Genomic DNA, 16,167 nt, shown 5'->3' with positions numbered 1-16,167 from the left:
ACGGAAAATAACAGAGCTGATTTGACTCGGTGTTTGAGAAAATGGCGGATTGCTTCCCGATGTGACGCCACGTTGTGACGTCATCGCTCCGAGAGCGAATAATAGAAAGGCGTTTAATTCGCCAAAATTCACCCATTTAGAGTTCGGAAAATGGTTGAAAAAATATAGGGTCTTTTTTCTGCAACATCAAGGTATATATTGACGCTTACATAGGTCTGGAGATAATGTTCCCCTTTAAGGAGGAGAAGAAACATACAGCAGGCCATGTGTGGAGAACTTTGACACAACTTAACGTTTTGCCGTGTGTTTTCTGGGATGGTCACTCCTCCATTATTTAATTGCTAACTTTGTCAGTGTTCCCAATAACATCCACACGAGCTAAAATGTTTTGTCACCTCGTTGAATTGAAAGAGTTGTCAGTGAGGCTTGTGTATTAGATTTAGTCCTATTTATTTTTCTTGGCCTGTTGCGCCGAACCACATGGTGTTGTTGGAGAAGAACAAAGCTCGTTTATAGACTTCATCTTCACTGGCCAAACGGTTTTATGTTTTGAATTGATGTTTTCATTATTTGTGTTTTTTAATGCTAAACTATTTATGGACCAACCAATACAGTATGTGAATGTTAAAGTCATTCTTAAGCCCCTGGACGTTTGCACAACACACTGCTCTGCTTGTCTCCTTGGACTTGCACTTGCAAGACTAAGCTAACGATCCTTCTTATTCGTCTGGAGACATTTTTTCATCTCGTGTCAACATTTCTTTCCGGTGTTCCGGCGAGACGTGCTCCCCATTGGAATTCATGCACTCCCTGCATCTGCAAACGTGTATGAATCCAGGAAATGCTGAAAAATAAACTGCACATTGTAGGACTCCTTTACATGAGGTAATTTGTTACACAAAACAACTATATTTGTGTATTTTTTAAGTTATTATATACGTTTCACACTACAAATGATCAAATGTATAATTAGGTCCAGCGGGGGTGTCCAATTGAGGACGCACGGGCCACCCGTAAAATTGTGCTGGGAAAAAAAGCATAAAAATGGAAAAAGAGCTGAAAGCATTATGTAATGACAAAACTGACACGCTCATACTAATAATGAACAAAAACAAATAGTTGTCTTTAAATACAATACAGACCAAAAGTTTGGCCACACCTTCTCAATCAATGAGTTTTCTTTATTTTCATGACTATTTACATTTTAGATTGTCACTATGAATGAACACGTGGAGTTATGATAATTATCAAAAAAGGTGAAATAACTGAAAACATGTTTTTATATTCGAGTTTTTTTTCAAAATAGCCACCCTTTGCTCTGATTACTGCTTTGCACTCTTGGTATTCTCTTAATGAGCTTCAAGCACACCTGTGAAGTGAAAACCATTTCAGGTGACTACCGGTACCTCTTAAAGCTCATCGAGAGAATGCCAAGAGTGTGCAAAGCAGTAATCAGAGCAAAGGGTGGTTGTTTTGAAGAAACTAGAATATAAAACACGTTTTCAGTTATTTCACCTTTTTTTGTTGATTGATTGATTGATTGATTGAGACTTTTATTAGTAGATTGCACAATACAGTATATTCCGTACAATTGACCACTAAATGTTAACACCCGAATACGTTTTTCAACTTGTTTAAGTCGGGGTCCACGTTAATCAATTCATGGTTAAGTACATAACTCCACATGTGTTCATTCATAGTTTTCATGCCTTCAGTGACAATCTACAATGTAAATAGTCATGAACATAAAGAAAATGTGTGTCCAAACTTTGCCTGTACTGTGTATGGACAACATTTATTTAGCTTTTTTATTACATTACAAATTACATGATGCCTCCCCCCCACACTCCGTTTTACCATAATCATTCAATATTGCTAAAAGTAATGGTGATTATTATTTTGGCCATAATCATGCAGCCCTATCGTATAGCCTACCATGTTTACCTGTCGTAAATGACTTCACAAAGATACAAGAAAAGAGCAACCTTGTGTGCTTATTGGAGGACATTTAGTGGTTACCTGGCTACCTGTAGAATTGCTTGTATTGGAGTACTTATACTTGCTTTTTTATGCTGATATCAGGCCGATATCAGTATTGAACCAATATCAAAATGGGATCGTGGCACCCTTACTTTAAAGGGGAACATTATCACCAGACCTATGTAAGCGTCAATGTATACCTTGATGTTGCAGAAAAAAGACCATATATTTTTTTAACCGATTTCCGAACTCTAAATAGGTGAATTTTGGCGAATTAAACGCCTTTCTAATATTCGCTCTCGGAGCGATGACGTCACAACGTGGCGTCACATCGGGAAGCAATCCGCCATTTTCTCAAACACCGAGTCAAATCAGCTCTGTTATTTTCCGTTTTTTCGACTGTTTTCCGTACCTTGGAGACATCATGCCTCGTCGGTGTGTTGTCGGAGGGTGTAACAACACGAACAGGGACGGATTCAAGTTGCACCAGTGGCCCAAAGATGCGAAAGTGGCAAGAAATTGGACGTTTGTTCCGCACACTTTACCGACGAAAGCTATGCTACGACAGAGATGGCAAGAATGTGTGGATATCCTGCGACACTCAAAGCAGATGCATTTCCAACCATAAAGTCAAAGAAATCTGCCGCCAGACCCCCATTGAATCTGCCGGAGTGTGTGAGCAATTCAGGGACAAAGGACCTCGGTAGCACGGCAAGCAATGGCGGCAGTTTGTTCCCGCAGACGAGCGAGCTAAACCCTTTATCGACCCTAGCTTCCCTGGCCTGCTGACATCAACTCCAAAACTGGACAGATCAGCTTTCAGGAAAAGAGCACAGATGAGGGTATGTCTACAGAATATATTAATTGATGAAAATTGGGCTGTTTGCACTCTCAAAGTGCATGTTGTTGCCAAATGTATTTCATATGCTGTAAACCTAGTTCATAGTTGTTAGTTTCCTTTAATGCCAAACAAACACATACCAATCGTTGGTTGGAAGGCGATCGCCGAATTCGTCCTCGCTTTCTCTCGTGTCGCTGGCTGTCGTGTCGTTTTCGTCGGTTTCGCTTGCATACGGTTCAAACCGATATGGCTCAATAGCTTCAGTTTCTTCTTCAATTTCGTTTTCGCTACCTGCCTCCACACTACAACCATACGTTTCAATACATGCGTAATCTGTTGAATCGCTTAAGCCGCTGAAATCCGAGTCTGAATCCGAGCTAATGTCGCTATAGCTTGCTGTTCTTTCCGCCATGTTTGTTTGTGTTGGCTTCACTATGTGACGTCACAGTAAAATGGACGGGTGTTTATAACGATGGTTAAAATCAGGCACTTTGAAGCTTTTTTTAGGGATATTGCGTGATGGGTAAAATTTTGAAAAAATCTTCGAAAAATATAATAAGCCACTGGGAACTGATTTTTAATGGTTTTAACCCTTCTGAAATTATGATAATGTTCCCCTTTAAACATATTTTCACACTTGTGTGCAGTGGTTTCAGGAGTAGAAATGGTGACTTGCACAAATAAATACACACTCATTTAAAAGGAATCAGTAGTTAGTATCAGGAAATACAACAAAGTAATACCAAAAGCAGCGTTAATGCTGCTGCAGTGTGCGCCTATGAATAGTTACAGACACATTTAACATGCAGGAAGTCAATACAGGACCCAATGTTAGCTGAGAATTGATTTACGACATCCTGCTTTGCTGGACGCGGCCACAGGAAATCGCATCAGTAGTGCATGAACTGCTGAGCTCGTCAATGGCGTCCGACCACGAAAAACGCAAGCGGAGAGTGTGCTTCTACTTTGTTGGCGTGAATCCGTCGCACGCACGCGAGAACGACGACTGGCGTAGATGGGGAAAAGTGAAAGAGGATATGACAAAGGGGTACACTTTGTGTGGACAATGAGCAAGAAAAAGGGGGAGGAAAACAAAAGGAGGGTAAATAAATGATGACAGTATGTGTGTGTGTGCGTGTACATGCATGACGTGCATCGCCGTGTGAGTCAGCTCTGAGCTATGGACCCTTTGGCAGGCCTCTTTGTCTCCGACGGGGACGGAGTGTTCCAGTCGTGTGCTCCGTTGCCGCCACCCTCCCGACTAAAGCGCCGTTTCATCACCGGCGCTGTCAACGAGCGCTGAGATACGAGACCGTCAATGCGGCACAATGCTAAAAACCTCACTGCAATCTTGCCGGTGTTCTGCACTCGCTCACCTAAGCAGCCATGACTCAACATCACGCTTACAGGAAGCAGCAAAAAAAAAAAGAAAAAAAAAGAGGCTTTGGGTTTCTATGACTGATCCATCTTGTCGGTGTAAGAATGTGACCCAAGGACTGGCGTGCCGAGCCAACAGCATGGGATGTGCTGTACCGGCAGGTTCAAAAGTACTGACCCTTCCCGCCCAGCCCCCAGGCCCCCCCGTCTAATGAACAACTTAATTCCTACCGTTTGTTTAGCACCATGTTGCCCAGCTTGAGGTCTCGGTGTACGATGTTCTTCTGCAGGCAGGAAGGAGACAGGGAAGAATGGTTTTAATAGGTGATTAGTAGCTCGATATATCTATGTGCACTGCAAAAAGTCAGTGTTCAAAAACAAGAAAAAAAAAATACAAAAATGAGGGGTATTTTATTTGAACTAAGCAAAATTATCTGCCAATAGAACAAGAAAATTCAGCTTTCCCAGACTTTTCAAAACAAGTCAAATTAGCTAATCTCAATGAACCCAAAAATACCTTAAAATAAGTATATTCTCACTAATAACAAGTTCACTTTTCTTGGTAGAAAAAAAAGAGACCTTTTTGCTCAATATGTTGAAAAATATTCTTAATTGAAGTAAATGCTGACAAAGTTAGCAATTAAATAATGGAGGAGTGACCATCCCAGAAAACACACAGCAAAACATTAAGTTGTGCCAAAGTTCTCCACACATGGCCTGCTGTATAATTCTTCTCCTCCTTAATTAACACATTCAGAGTCACAGCAGGTGAGTGAAGGAGCGACTAGTGATGCAACGCTGTCTTGCGCTTTCAAAATGTAGTTTGTTTTATTTTTTTTACAGTCTGCCTGACAATTGGCGTACCCCACTTTGGAAACCCAGGTACTACACTGCAAAAAGTCAGTGTTCAAAAACAAGAAGAAAAAAATACAAAAATGAGGGGTATTTTACTTGAACTAAGCAAAATTATCTGCCAATAGAACAAGAACATTTGGCTTGTCAAGACTTTCCAAAACAAGTCAAATGAGCTAACCTCAATTAACCCCAAAATAGCTTAAAATAAGTATATTCTCACTAATAACAAGTGCACTTTTCTTGGTAGAAAAAAAAAAATTAGACCTTTTTGCTCAATATGTCGAAAAATATTCTTAAATGAAGTAAATGCTAGTACCATTATCTTGACATAATGATATGCGCTCGGCATTACATTTCTTGAAACCAGCAAACTTATACTAAAAACTAATTTATTGTTCTTAATGGAAAGGCAACAAGGCAAGCGCTTGTTACTCTCGGGGTCTCCTAGCCGCTCAGGCAAATCATATGGTCTAAAAATGCATTTTTCCATGGATAACATGACATCATCGTGCCAAGTGCGTGCTCTTTCAGTCAATTAGTGCACATATATACAACAATTGTAATTCTGAGGAATTTATCTGAATGTGCATGAACTATTTCTGATCAAAATTGTTTGAAATGTCAAATGTTTAAATATTAACTGTCAGTTTACTGTACTGTGCCAACTGTACTACTATATGAGTACGTGTTTTCTATAGTTTCATTGAAAATAAAACAGCAAAGTCCATTTGGCTGTCATCTGTTTTAATTATGAGACACAATTGTCTCTTTCATGCTTGAAATAAAAAATGATTACTTTAAAAAAGTAGTGTTATACTTGTGAGTGTTGATGACACAGCTTTGCAACAGTTGATATTCTAGTTTCAAGCATGTTTTACTCAATATAGGTCATACAAGCTCAGCAACAAGCTGTAATATCTTACTAGGATCATTTAGGACCAAAACACTTAAAACGAGTAAAAGACTCGAACATAAAATTTGCTTAGTGAGACGAATTATCTTTTCAGACAGAAAATAAGCAAATATCACCCTTATTTGAGATATTTAATCTTACTTAGATTTCAGTTTTTGCAGTGTAGTTGCATTATCTTGTTTGGAGTTCATACTGCGTCCAAGAAAAATTCCCATGTTCCCCAGGAATTCGCTATAGGAGCATCTCAGCAAATGTTGCTTGTGTTTTTGGACTTTTTGTGGTAGATAAATGTCATGCAAGACGTCAGGACATGGTGCCCATCATCAATGGGCACCACATGAAACCTCAAATCAGCGAGCATTAAAAGGGACCTATTGTGCAAAACCAACTTTTTATCTATTTGGTACCTGTTTATGTCTAATTGAGATCCACATAAGTCCCGTACATTTCAAATCAAACCATGGAGGAATGGCGAAGATTAGGGCTGGGCGATATATATGAATTATTTACATTATTTACAATCCGGGGTTGTGGATGGGTGGGGGGGTTAGGTTTGGTTGTTATCATCAGTCATCAACAATTGAGAACAGAGAAATGGATATTGAAACAGTGTAGGTCTGACTTGGTAGGATATGTACAGCAAGTAGTGGACATAGAGAGAGACAGAGAAAGATAGAGAGAGAGACAGAGAGAGAGACAGAGAGAGACAGAGAGAGAGTCAGAGAGAGAGAGAGTCAGAGAGAGAGACAGAGACAGAGACAGAGACAGAGAGACAGTCAGAGAGAGAGACAGAGAGATCAGAAGGCATAAGAAAAAGTATCTACATTTGATTGTTTACATTTGATTATGAACAATCCGGGAAGGGTGTTAGTTTAGGGTTGAAGTTGCCTGGAGGTGTACTTTTATTGCGGTTTTGAAGGAGGATAGAAATGCACTCTCTTTTACACCTGTTGGGAGTGCATTCCACATTGATGTGGCATAGAAAGAGAATGAGTTAAGACCTTTGTTAGATCGGAATCTGGGTTTAAAGGGGAACATTATCACCAGACCTATGTACCGGTAAGCGTCAATATATACCTTGATGTTGCAGAAAAAGACCATATTTTTTTAACCGATTTCCGAACTCTAAATAGGTGAATTTTGGCGAATTAAATATTCGCTCTCGGAGCGATGACGTCCCATCGGGAAGCAATCCGCCATTTTTTCAAACACCGGGTCAAAACAGCTCTGTTATTTTCCGTTTTTTTGACCTTGGAGACATCATGCCTCGTCGGTGTGTTGTCGGAGGGTGTAACAACACGAACAGGGACGCATTCAAGTTGCACCAGTGGCCCAAAGATGCGAAAGTGGCAAGAAATTGGACGTTTGTTCCGCACACTTTACCGACGAAAGCTATGCTACGACAGAGATGGCAAGAATGTGTGGATATCCTGCGACACTCAAAGCAGATGCATTTCCAACCATAAAGTCAAAGAAATCTGCCGCCAGACCCCATTGAATCTGCCGGAGTGTGTGAGCAATTCAGGGACAAAGGAGGAGGCACTGCCATATTTATTATTGAAGTCACAAAGTGCATTATTTTTTTTAACATGCCTCAAAACAGCAGCTTGAAATTTGGGACATGCTCTCCCTGAGAGAGTATGAGGAGGTTGAGGTGGGCAGGGTTGAGTTTAAGGGGGGGGGGATTCTGGGTATTTGTTCTGTTGTGTTTATGTTGTGTTGCAGTGCAGATGTTCTCCCGAAATGTGTTTGTCATTCTTGTTTAGTGTGGGTTCACAGTGTGGCGCATATTTGTAACAGTGTTAAAATTGTTTATACGACCACCCTCAGTGTGACCTGTATCACTTGTGTGTGTGTGAAAAGCCATAGATATTGTGGGCCGGCACGCAAAGGCAGTGCCTTTAAGGTTTATTGGCGCTCTGTACTTCTCCCTACGTCCGTGTACACAGCGGCGTTTTAAAAAGTCATACATTTTACTTTTTGAAACCGATACCGATCATTTTGAAACCGATATCGATAATTTCCGATATTAAATTTTAAAACATTTATCGGGCGATAATATCGGCAGTCCGATATTATCGGACATCTCTAGTTTTAAGTGTATAAAAAAAACAATCTTTTCAACATTCTGACCAAAGAACCACCATTACATGTTATTTAGACCACAAGGAAGTGTTAAGTGTATAAAAAAAAAAAATGTTTTCTACATTTTGACCAAAGAACCACCATTACATGTTATGTAAACCAGAAGGAAGTGTTTTAAGTGTATAAACAAATCATAATATGACTCTTTTAAAAGATGAACTCTTGTCTTGCTTTGTCTTTGCAAGGTTTGTACCAGAGACGGACTGCGGTCATGCCAAACCGCCAGCAAAGACAAGTGTAGCACGATATCTTAATTCAATGAGAATGAAAAGAAACTGCGGTTCTGGATCATTTAGCTTTTTGTAAAATGTGCTCTAAAATTAGGTTGCGGGGGAAGTAAATATTTCTGTAATAATTAAAAAGTTGTCACACTCAGAGAAAAAGTGGAATGCTACAAAATTGGAGACTGCATTTGAGGTTCCGGATGTGTGTGGGGGCCTCAAGGCTCACCTTGTGCAGGGCCTCCACCACACGCACCACGTCGTAGAAGATGATGATGGCCTCGCGCTCGCCCAGCCGCTTTTCCTTGATGACGTAATGCTGCAGGTTGATGAGGTCAGCGGTCTTGTCGCTGAAGTCGTGGGCGCAAAGGCAGTCCAGCACCAGGCAGATGCGCTTCTTCATCTTGCGCACCTTGTTGGCCTCCGTGTCCTCCACTATTTCGTAGGCTCGATCCTGGGGGAGGAGGAACGGTCAGACGGGCGCATGAGTCACGTGCCGGAACAGTCTCACTATGTTAAATGGTGTTGCGTTATAATGCTGAAGAGACTTCTATTAGACGTTAGCAGCTTACTTGACAGACCCATTGAGATTATTGCTACGTTTTCCCCTACCAGCTTCTGTTACAGCCCATTCATTTCTCTACCACGTCTGTATGGGTTTTCTTTTTTAGACACAGTCGGCACACCTTTGAAAGCTTCTATTATGATCTGCATGGCCCAGCGTAGATGCAACTATAATCCAATCAATACTTGGGTGCTCAATGAATCTGACTGCCGCTGTTCTGAGAAGTCTGGCTGGGCAGACAGGATGCGAGAGATGGAACAATAACAAAGTTAGAAGGATGAGGAGGAGGCCGACGGGAAACACAGGTGAGGGAGGGGTACGATCACGTGTTAGTGCAGAGGCGTCAGTCATTTCCACTGAGGGCCACATCGCAGTTATGTTTGGCCCCAGAGGGCCGTTTCTAACAGTGAATACTATTATTACACCATTTTTTAATGCATTTTATTAGTAGATCTTCCAAAATAAAAAAATAAAAAAATGGTAAATTGTAGGGGTGTAACGGTACACAAAAATTTCGGTTCGGTAAGTACCTCAGTTTAGAGGTCACGGTTCGGTTCATTTTCGGTACAGTAAGAAAACAACAAAATATAAAATTGTGGGTTATTTATTTACCAAATTTGCAAAATCTTCCACCAAAAATATTTTTCTTAGTGGAATATTTGATGTGAAGTAATGGGAACCTTGGATAGGTCAATAATTCATAATAACATTGATTTTGATTCAATATTATGTTTTGAGCAATGACAGTTTGAAAGAAAAAAAATAGCTTTGTTTTATTAGTCAACATTGCAACTTTTTCTAAATCATCTAAACCTTTAAGCTTTTTTATTTCACTTTTGGTTATGTTTTTGTTTATTTTAATAGTATTTTTAGAATGTGCCGTGGGTTGCAAATGGCCTCCGGGGCACACTTTTGACACCCCTGCTGTAGATAATAAAAAATTAAATGTGATAAATCTATGGATAAAAAGCAGAGCCTGGCGACGCATGCGCGTTTATCATAACTCTCTCTCTCTCTCTCTGTCTCTGCCCCTCCCTCACCAATGCTGCTGCGCGCACAATTTGTTTTGTTTTTAACCCCTTCTTAATCCTGCCTCAAATGTCCGGCATTTTGAGTAAACAATGCACACCGAGGCACAACACATGGCAAATCAACAAGTGTAGAATTTTCAGTGTATTACTGTAAATGCCGAAACGGCATCACCCTTTATTACAGTAAAAAAAAAAAAAAAAGTACTTTTTTTTTTTTTCATTTACAGAAAAATGCAGTAAAAACCACAGTAAAAATTTCACAATTTGACTATGAAATCTATTGCTACTTTTAAATTGCACAATTTGTTGGATAACTTGCTTTGAAATAATTATTATTAGTATTTATTTCTATTTAGAAAATGGTTTGGAATGTTTGATCATATATTTTTGCATAATTAGACAATATTCAAGTTAACAAAATGTGCGATTGCATGGAGTACATATAGATTGGGCAGACCTAGTTTTAGACTTAGATTGGTCAGATCTAGTCTTAGACTTAGATTGGGCAGATCTAGCCTTAGACTTAGATCGGTCAGATCTAGTCTTAGACTTAGATCGGTCAGATCTAATTTTAGACTTAGATCGGGCAAACCTAGTTTTAGACTTAGATCGGGCAGACCTAGTTTTAGACTTAGATTGGGCAGACCTAGTTTTAGACTTAGATTGGTCAGATCTAGTCTTAGACTGGTCAGATCTAGACTTAGATTGGTCAGATCTAGTCTTAGACTTAGATTGGTCAGATCTAGTCTTAGACTTAGATTGGTCAGATCTAGTCTTAGACTTAGATTGGTCAGATCTAGGTCTGAGACTTAGATTGGTCAGATCTCGGTCTGAGACTTAGATTGGTCAGATCTCGGCCTGAGACTTAGATTGGTCAGATCTAGGTCTGAGACTTAGATTGGGCAGATCTAGGTCCTACACTTAGATTGGGCAGATCTAGTTTTAGACTTAGATTGGGCAGACCTAGTTTTAGACTCAGATTGGGCAGACCTAGTTTTAGACTTAGATTGGGCAGACCTAGTCATAGACTTAGATTGGGCAGATCTAGGTCTTAGACTTAGATTGGGCAGACCTAGGTCTTAGACTTAGATTGGGCAGACCTAGGTCTTAGACTTAGATTGGGCAGACCTAGGTCTTAGACTTAGATTGGGCAGATCTAGGTCTTAGACTTAGATTGGGCAGATCTAGGTCTTAGACTTAGATTGGGCAGATCTAGTTTTAGACTTAGATTGGGCAGATCTAGGTCTTAGACTTAGATTGGGCAGACCTAGTTTTAGACTTAGATTGGGCAGACCTAGTCTTAAACTTAGATTGGTCAGGTCTAGTTTTAGACTTAGATTGGTCAGGTCTAGTCTTAGTCTTAGATTGGTCAGATCTAGTCTTAGTCTTAGATTGGTCAGATCTAGTTTTAGATTGGTCAGATCTAGTCTTAGACTGGTCAGATCTAGTCTTTGACTGGTCAGATCTAGTCTTAGACTTAGATTGGTCAGATCTAGTCTTAGACTGGTCAGATCTAGTCTCAGACTTAGATTGGTCAGATCTAGTCTTAGACGTAGATTGGTCAGGTCTAGTCTTACACTTTGATTGGTCAGACCTAGTCTTAGCCTTAGATTGGTCAGACCTAGTCTTAGACGTAGATTGGTCAGATCTAGTCTTAGACGTAGATTGGTCAGATCTAGTCTTAGACGTAGATTGGTCAGATCTAGTCTTAGACTGGTCAGATCTAGTCTTAGACTGGTCAGATCTAGTCTTAGACTTAGATTGGGCAGATCTAGTCTTAGACTGGTCAGATCTAGTCTTAGACTGGTCAGATCTAGTCTTAGACTGGTCAGATCTAGTCTTAGATTGGTCAGATCTAGGTCTTAATAAATGATAAATGATAAATGGGTTGTACTTGTATAGCGCTTTTCTACCTTCAAGGTACTCAAAGCGCTTTGACACTACTTCCACATTTACCCATTCACACACACATTCACACACTGATGGAGGGAGCTGCCATGCAAGGCGCTAACCAGCACCCATCAGGAGCAAGGGTGAAGTGTCTTGCTCAGGACACAACGGACATGACGAGGTTGGTACTAGGTGGGGATTGAACCAGGGACCCTCGGGTTGCGCACGGCCACTCTTCCACTGCGCCACGCCGTCCCCAAGTCTTAGACTTAGTTTGGTCAGATCTAGGTCTTAGACTTAGATTGGGCAGATCTAGTCCGGTGGCTGGTGCCAAAACCCCAAATATTTACACTCCAAAAGGAGCATAGCTTGTTTTCCAACCTGGAAGAGGCCGTGATGATGCACCACTCCATCCTGGTTGTGCAGCAGTGACAAGAGGGAATACTCGGTGTGCAGCAGCATCTTCCCCTGCCGCTCCTCCTGTGTCTCGCCAGCAGAGTCCACTCGCTCCTCTAGTGTCAAGATCTGTGGACAAAAGAGCAGAGGGGGGAAAAAGAAAAAAAACATCAGGGGTCTTTTAGGGGCGGCTTTGACAGTTTACTGCCATTCGAAGATGGTCCTCAGTCTTGACACTAAACCTTTTAATAGCGCAGAGGAAGGCAGACTGGAGCCCTTGTGGACCACAAGAAGTTAGCCAGTTTTTTGAAGGAGGTCACCAAGGGTACATTGCCATCCTATAATGTGACCCCCTTCCTCTCCCACCCGCCCACACACTTAACATGCACTGGATGTCTGCTTTGTGACGATGAACTACTTAAGGAAAACAACCTTGTGATTGTAGGTTGGGTTAATGTCAAGAACATTTACAAATGGACTGCATTTCTTTACAACTCTGAGTGTCTACAAAACAACTCCACTAAAGTGTTTTGGCTTTTCTTCGTTTTTCTTGCCGCCACAGAAAATGTTACTTATTGTGACAGAGTGGTACATATGTTTTTGTCTTGGCTGCTCAGTAGATCATGGATACAAGTGACAATTCATTAACATTGATTATAAAGCAAAATAACAGAATATACTCTACCAAGTGGGACTGCACAAAAAACAAGACCACTGTGATATTTATTCATTTCAACATGTGATCATATTTTCTAAATATCGATGTTAAAAAAAATAAAATAAAAATTAATTGATTGACGCTTCTTTATTACATGCATGAATGCACTGTGGAGTGAGCAAGCATGACATTATTGTTTGACGTATTATATTAAATAAATAAATGATAAATGGGTTGTACTTGTATAGCGCTTTTCTACCTTCAAGGTACTCAAAGCGCTTTGACACTACTTCCACATTTACCCATTCACACACACATTCACACACTGATGGAGGGAGCTGCCATGCAAGGCGCTAACCAGCACCCATCAGGAGCAAGGGTGAAGTGTCTTGCTCAGGACACAATGGACATGACGAGGTTGGTACTAGGTGGGGATTGAACCAGGGACCCTCGGGTCGCGCACGGCCATTCTTCCACTGCGCCACGCCGTCCCCCCTATTGACTTTATTCTATTCTATTTCAGGTACCTGTCAACCAACGTTCCCTCTAAGGAATTAAGCACTGCTAATTAGAGATGTCCGATAATGGCTTTTTTGCCGATATTCCGATATTGTCCAACTCTTAATTACCGATTCCGATATCAACAGATACCGATATATACAGTCGTGGAATGAACACATTATTATGCCTAATTTTGTTGTGATGCCCCGCTGGATGCATTAAACAATGTAACAAGGTTTTCCAAAGTAAATCAACTCAAGTTATGGAAAAAAATGCCAACATGGCACTGCCATATTTATTATTGAAGTCACAAAGTGCATTATTTTTCTCAAAACAGCAGCTTGGAATTTGGGACATGCTCTCCCTGAGAGAGCATGAGCAGGTTGAGGTGGGTGGGGTGGGGGGGTAGCAGGGGGTGTATATTGTAGCGTCTCGGAAGAGTTATTGCTGCAAGGGGTTCGGGGTATTTGTTCTGTTGTGTTTATGTTGTGTTACGGTGCGGATGTTCTCCCGAAATGTGTTTGTTATTCTTGTTTGGTGTGGGTTCACAGTGTGGCGCATATTTGTAACAGTGTTAAAGTTGTTTATACGGCCACCCTCAGTGTGACCGGTATGGCTGTTGACCAAGTATGCTTTGCATTCACTTGTGTGTGTGAAAAGCCGTAGATATTATGTGACTGGGCCGCCACGCAAAGGCAGTGCCTTTAAGGTTTATTGGCGCTCTGTACTTCTCCCTACGTCCGTGTACCACTCAGTACAGCGGCGTTTTAAAAAGTCATACATTTTACTTTTTGAAACCGATACCGATAATTTCCGATATTACATTTTAAAGCATTTATCGGCCAATAATATCGGCAGTCCGATATCATCAGACATCTCTAATTACATCATATATCTATTGTCTGCCCTAAATGTCAAAATATTTTTTTTGTTTATATCCCAACGATGCCACCCTCTCTTCTCCCAAAAAAACAGAAAAAAAACAACAACAAAAAAAAACAAAAAGTAATAATAATAACGAATAAATAAATAAATAAATAAAACATATATATTATAATAATAAAAAATAAAAATAAAAACAGATAGTAAGCACTAAGCTTTAGAACTTTGTTGTAAAAATCTCCTTCCGCGTCTGTCCCTGACACCCACATTTCAGGCTGGCCGCTCTGGAAACACTCTGTGGAAACGCTCCCCACCCACACTGCTTGGTGCCTCGTCTGAGCTGCTGTGACTTAGATTACCGTAGTAACTAATTAGTAGGGATGATGTTCGAAACCGGTTCTCCCGGTTGTTCGATAAGAAAAGAACCGATTCCATGGACTCAAATCCCTTTTTGAGAACCGGTTCCCGTTATCGAGGCCACTATAGTAAAGAAAAAGAGTTGGTTCTTTATTTGAATCCCTGGGAACGAATCCCGTCCCACAGGAAATGCCCTGTGGGACATCACAGGAAATGACATAGCTCAGTCATTAGACTTAGTCATGAGATTTTTGCTGTGACGTAGCTTAGTCTAATGACTGAGCTACATCACAGCAAAAATAATGGACCGGAAAAAACGCCTCAAGGCATGGCTTCATTCTACTAAAAAAATACGACAAGGAAACGGCAATATGCAATTATTGCCAGGCTTCGCTCTCATGTAAGGGGGCGGGGAGTACAACAAGCATGTTGAAACATTTTCAGGCTGTACATAACCTGAACGTTCGAGGAACCGTGTCGTGTCTTCGACACGTGGAGAAGCAGCGACAGAGATGACGAAGCGCGCCCCTCTTCCTCTGCTTCAAACCTGCAGTCCCAGTTCCAGTGATAGTGCTGGTGAGTAACTAACGTTAACTGTTGCCGGTTAATTTCCATATTTGCTCACTTGTAGCCTTTAGGCTAAAATAAGGTTACCTCATATGTCAACCAGGACTGCAGTAATTTTAGCTAGACTAACGTTACCTAAGCATAGTCAGTGGCTAACGGTAACGTTAACCTTTTTGTATGTGTCTGATAACGTTAACGTTATCTTGTAGCCTACACCACTCCAGAGTTTGCAGGTCAGTCTAATAAACTAGTGCTTTCTTTCTTTCTATAGTTTATTTCGTGCATGAACACACATCATTTCACTTTACATCATGTCCGAAAAGTAGTAGGAAGAAGTAAAGCTTATTTAATCCTACTCCTTTCCCACTTCAGACCGTTTACAAATATATACATCATTTACTGACCATTTTATAATAAAATAACATCTGTGAATTAGTATATACAACAGTTGTGTAATATGTAATTCATTAATTCAGTCATTATCAATATACTGAGATGAAGAATATCTTATTTTCAATAAGGTTGAAAGTATTTCTCATAATTCTTATTTGTACTTTGTAAGCACTATTCATTTGAACAACCTCTTAAAGTGTTTCATATCAGTACAATGTTTAACTTCATTACTTAATTCAGTCCATCATTTAATTCCACACACTAATGCTAAAGACTTAATGACAGACACCCTAGTCTTCACATTCAGCTAATTTCCCCCCTAATTCTATGCTGTGTCTGTCCCTCATTTTCCCTCCAGGACAAGGACGTGCAGTCATTCCTGGAGGAGGCCACACTGATGGACCCCAGAAGGTTTAGATACAGACTGGAGGAGGATGTTGTCAAACCTATCTGTGTGTCCAAGCTAGTTCCATGCCAAGTGAACGTGTTTTTTCCACCGTTGGCGACACGATTAGCGAAGAGCGGGTCAGACTTGATCCTGAAAAAGCAGACGTGCTAATTTTTTGGAAGAAGAATTGTTGATTAATGACTGTGG

General features: G+C 40.6%; 1 protein-coding gene across 1 annotated transcript in view; it reads right to left on the bottom strand.

The window, feature by feature from the left end:
* The window catches only part of stk40 (serine/threonine kinase 40), a 56,400-nt gene that overhangs the window by 18,497 nt on the left and 21,736 nt on the right, over positions 1–16,167 (bottom strand). The window contains exons 4-6 of the mRNA XM_061958525.2: positions 12,200–12,343; positions 8,562–8,786; positions 4,430–4,482 (exon numbers count right to left, since the gene is read on the bottom strand). Coding sequence (XP_061814509.1) covers positions 4,430–4,482; positions 8,562–8,786; positions 12,200–12,343 — 422 coding nt within the window. The remainder of the gene's footprint in view (positions 1–4,429; positions 4,483–8,561; positions 8,787–12,199; positions 12,344–16,167) is intronic.

The sequence above is a fragment of the Nerophis lumbriciformis genome, linkage group LG04 (genome assembly GCF_033978685.3).
Source record: "Nerophis lumbriciformis linkage group LG04, RoL_Nlum_v2.1, whole genome shotgun sequence".
NCBI classification, from domain to species: domain Eukaryota; kingdom Metazoa; phylum Chordata; class Actinopteri; order Syngnathiformes; family Syngnathidae; genus Nerophis; species Nerophis lumbriciformis.
This window is presented reverse-complemented; position numbering and strand designations above follow the sequence as displayed.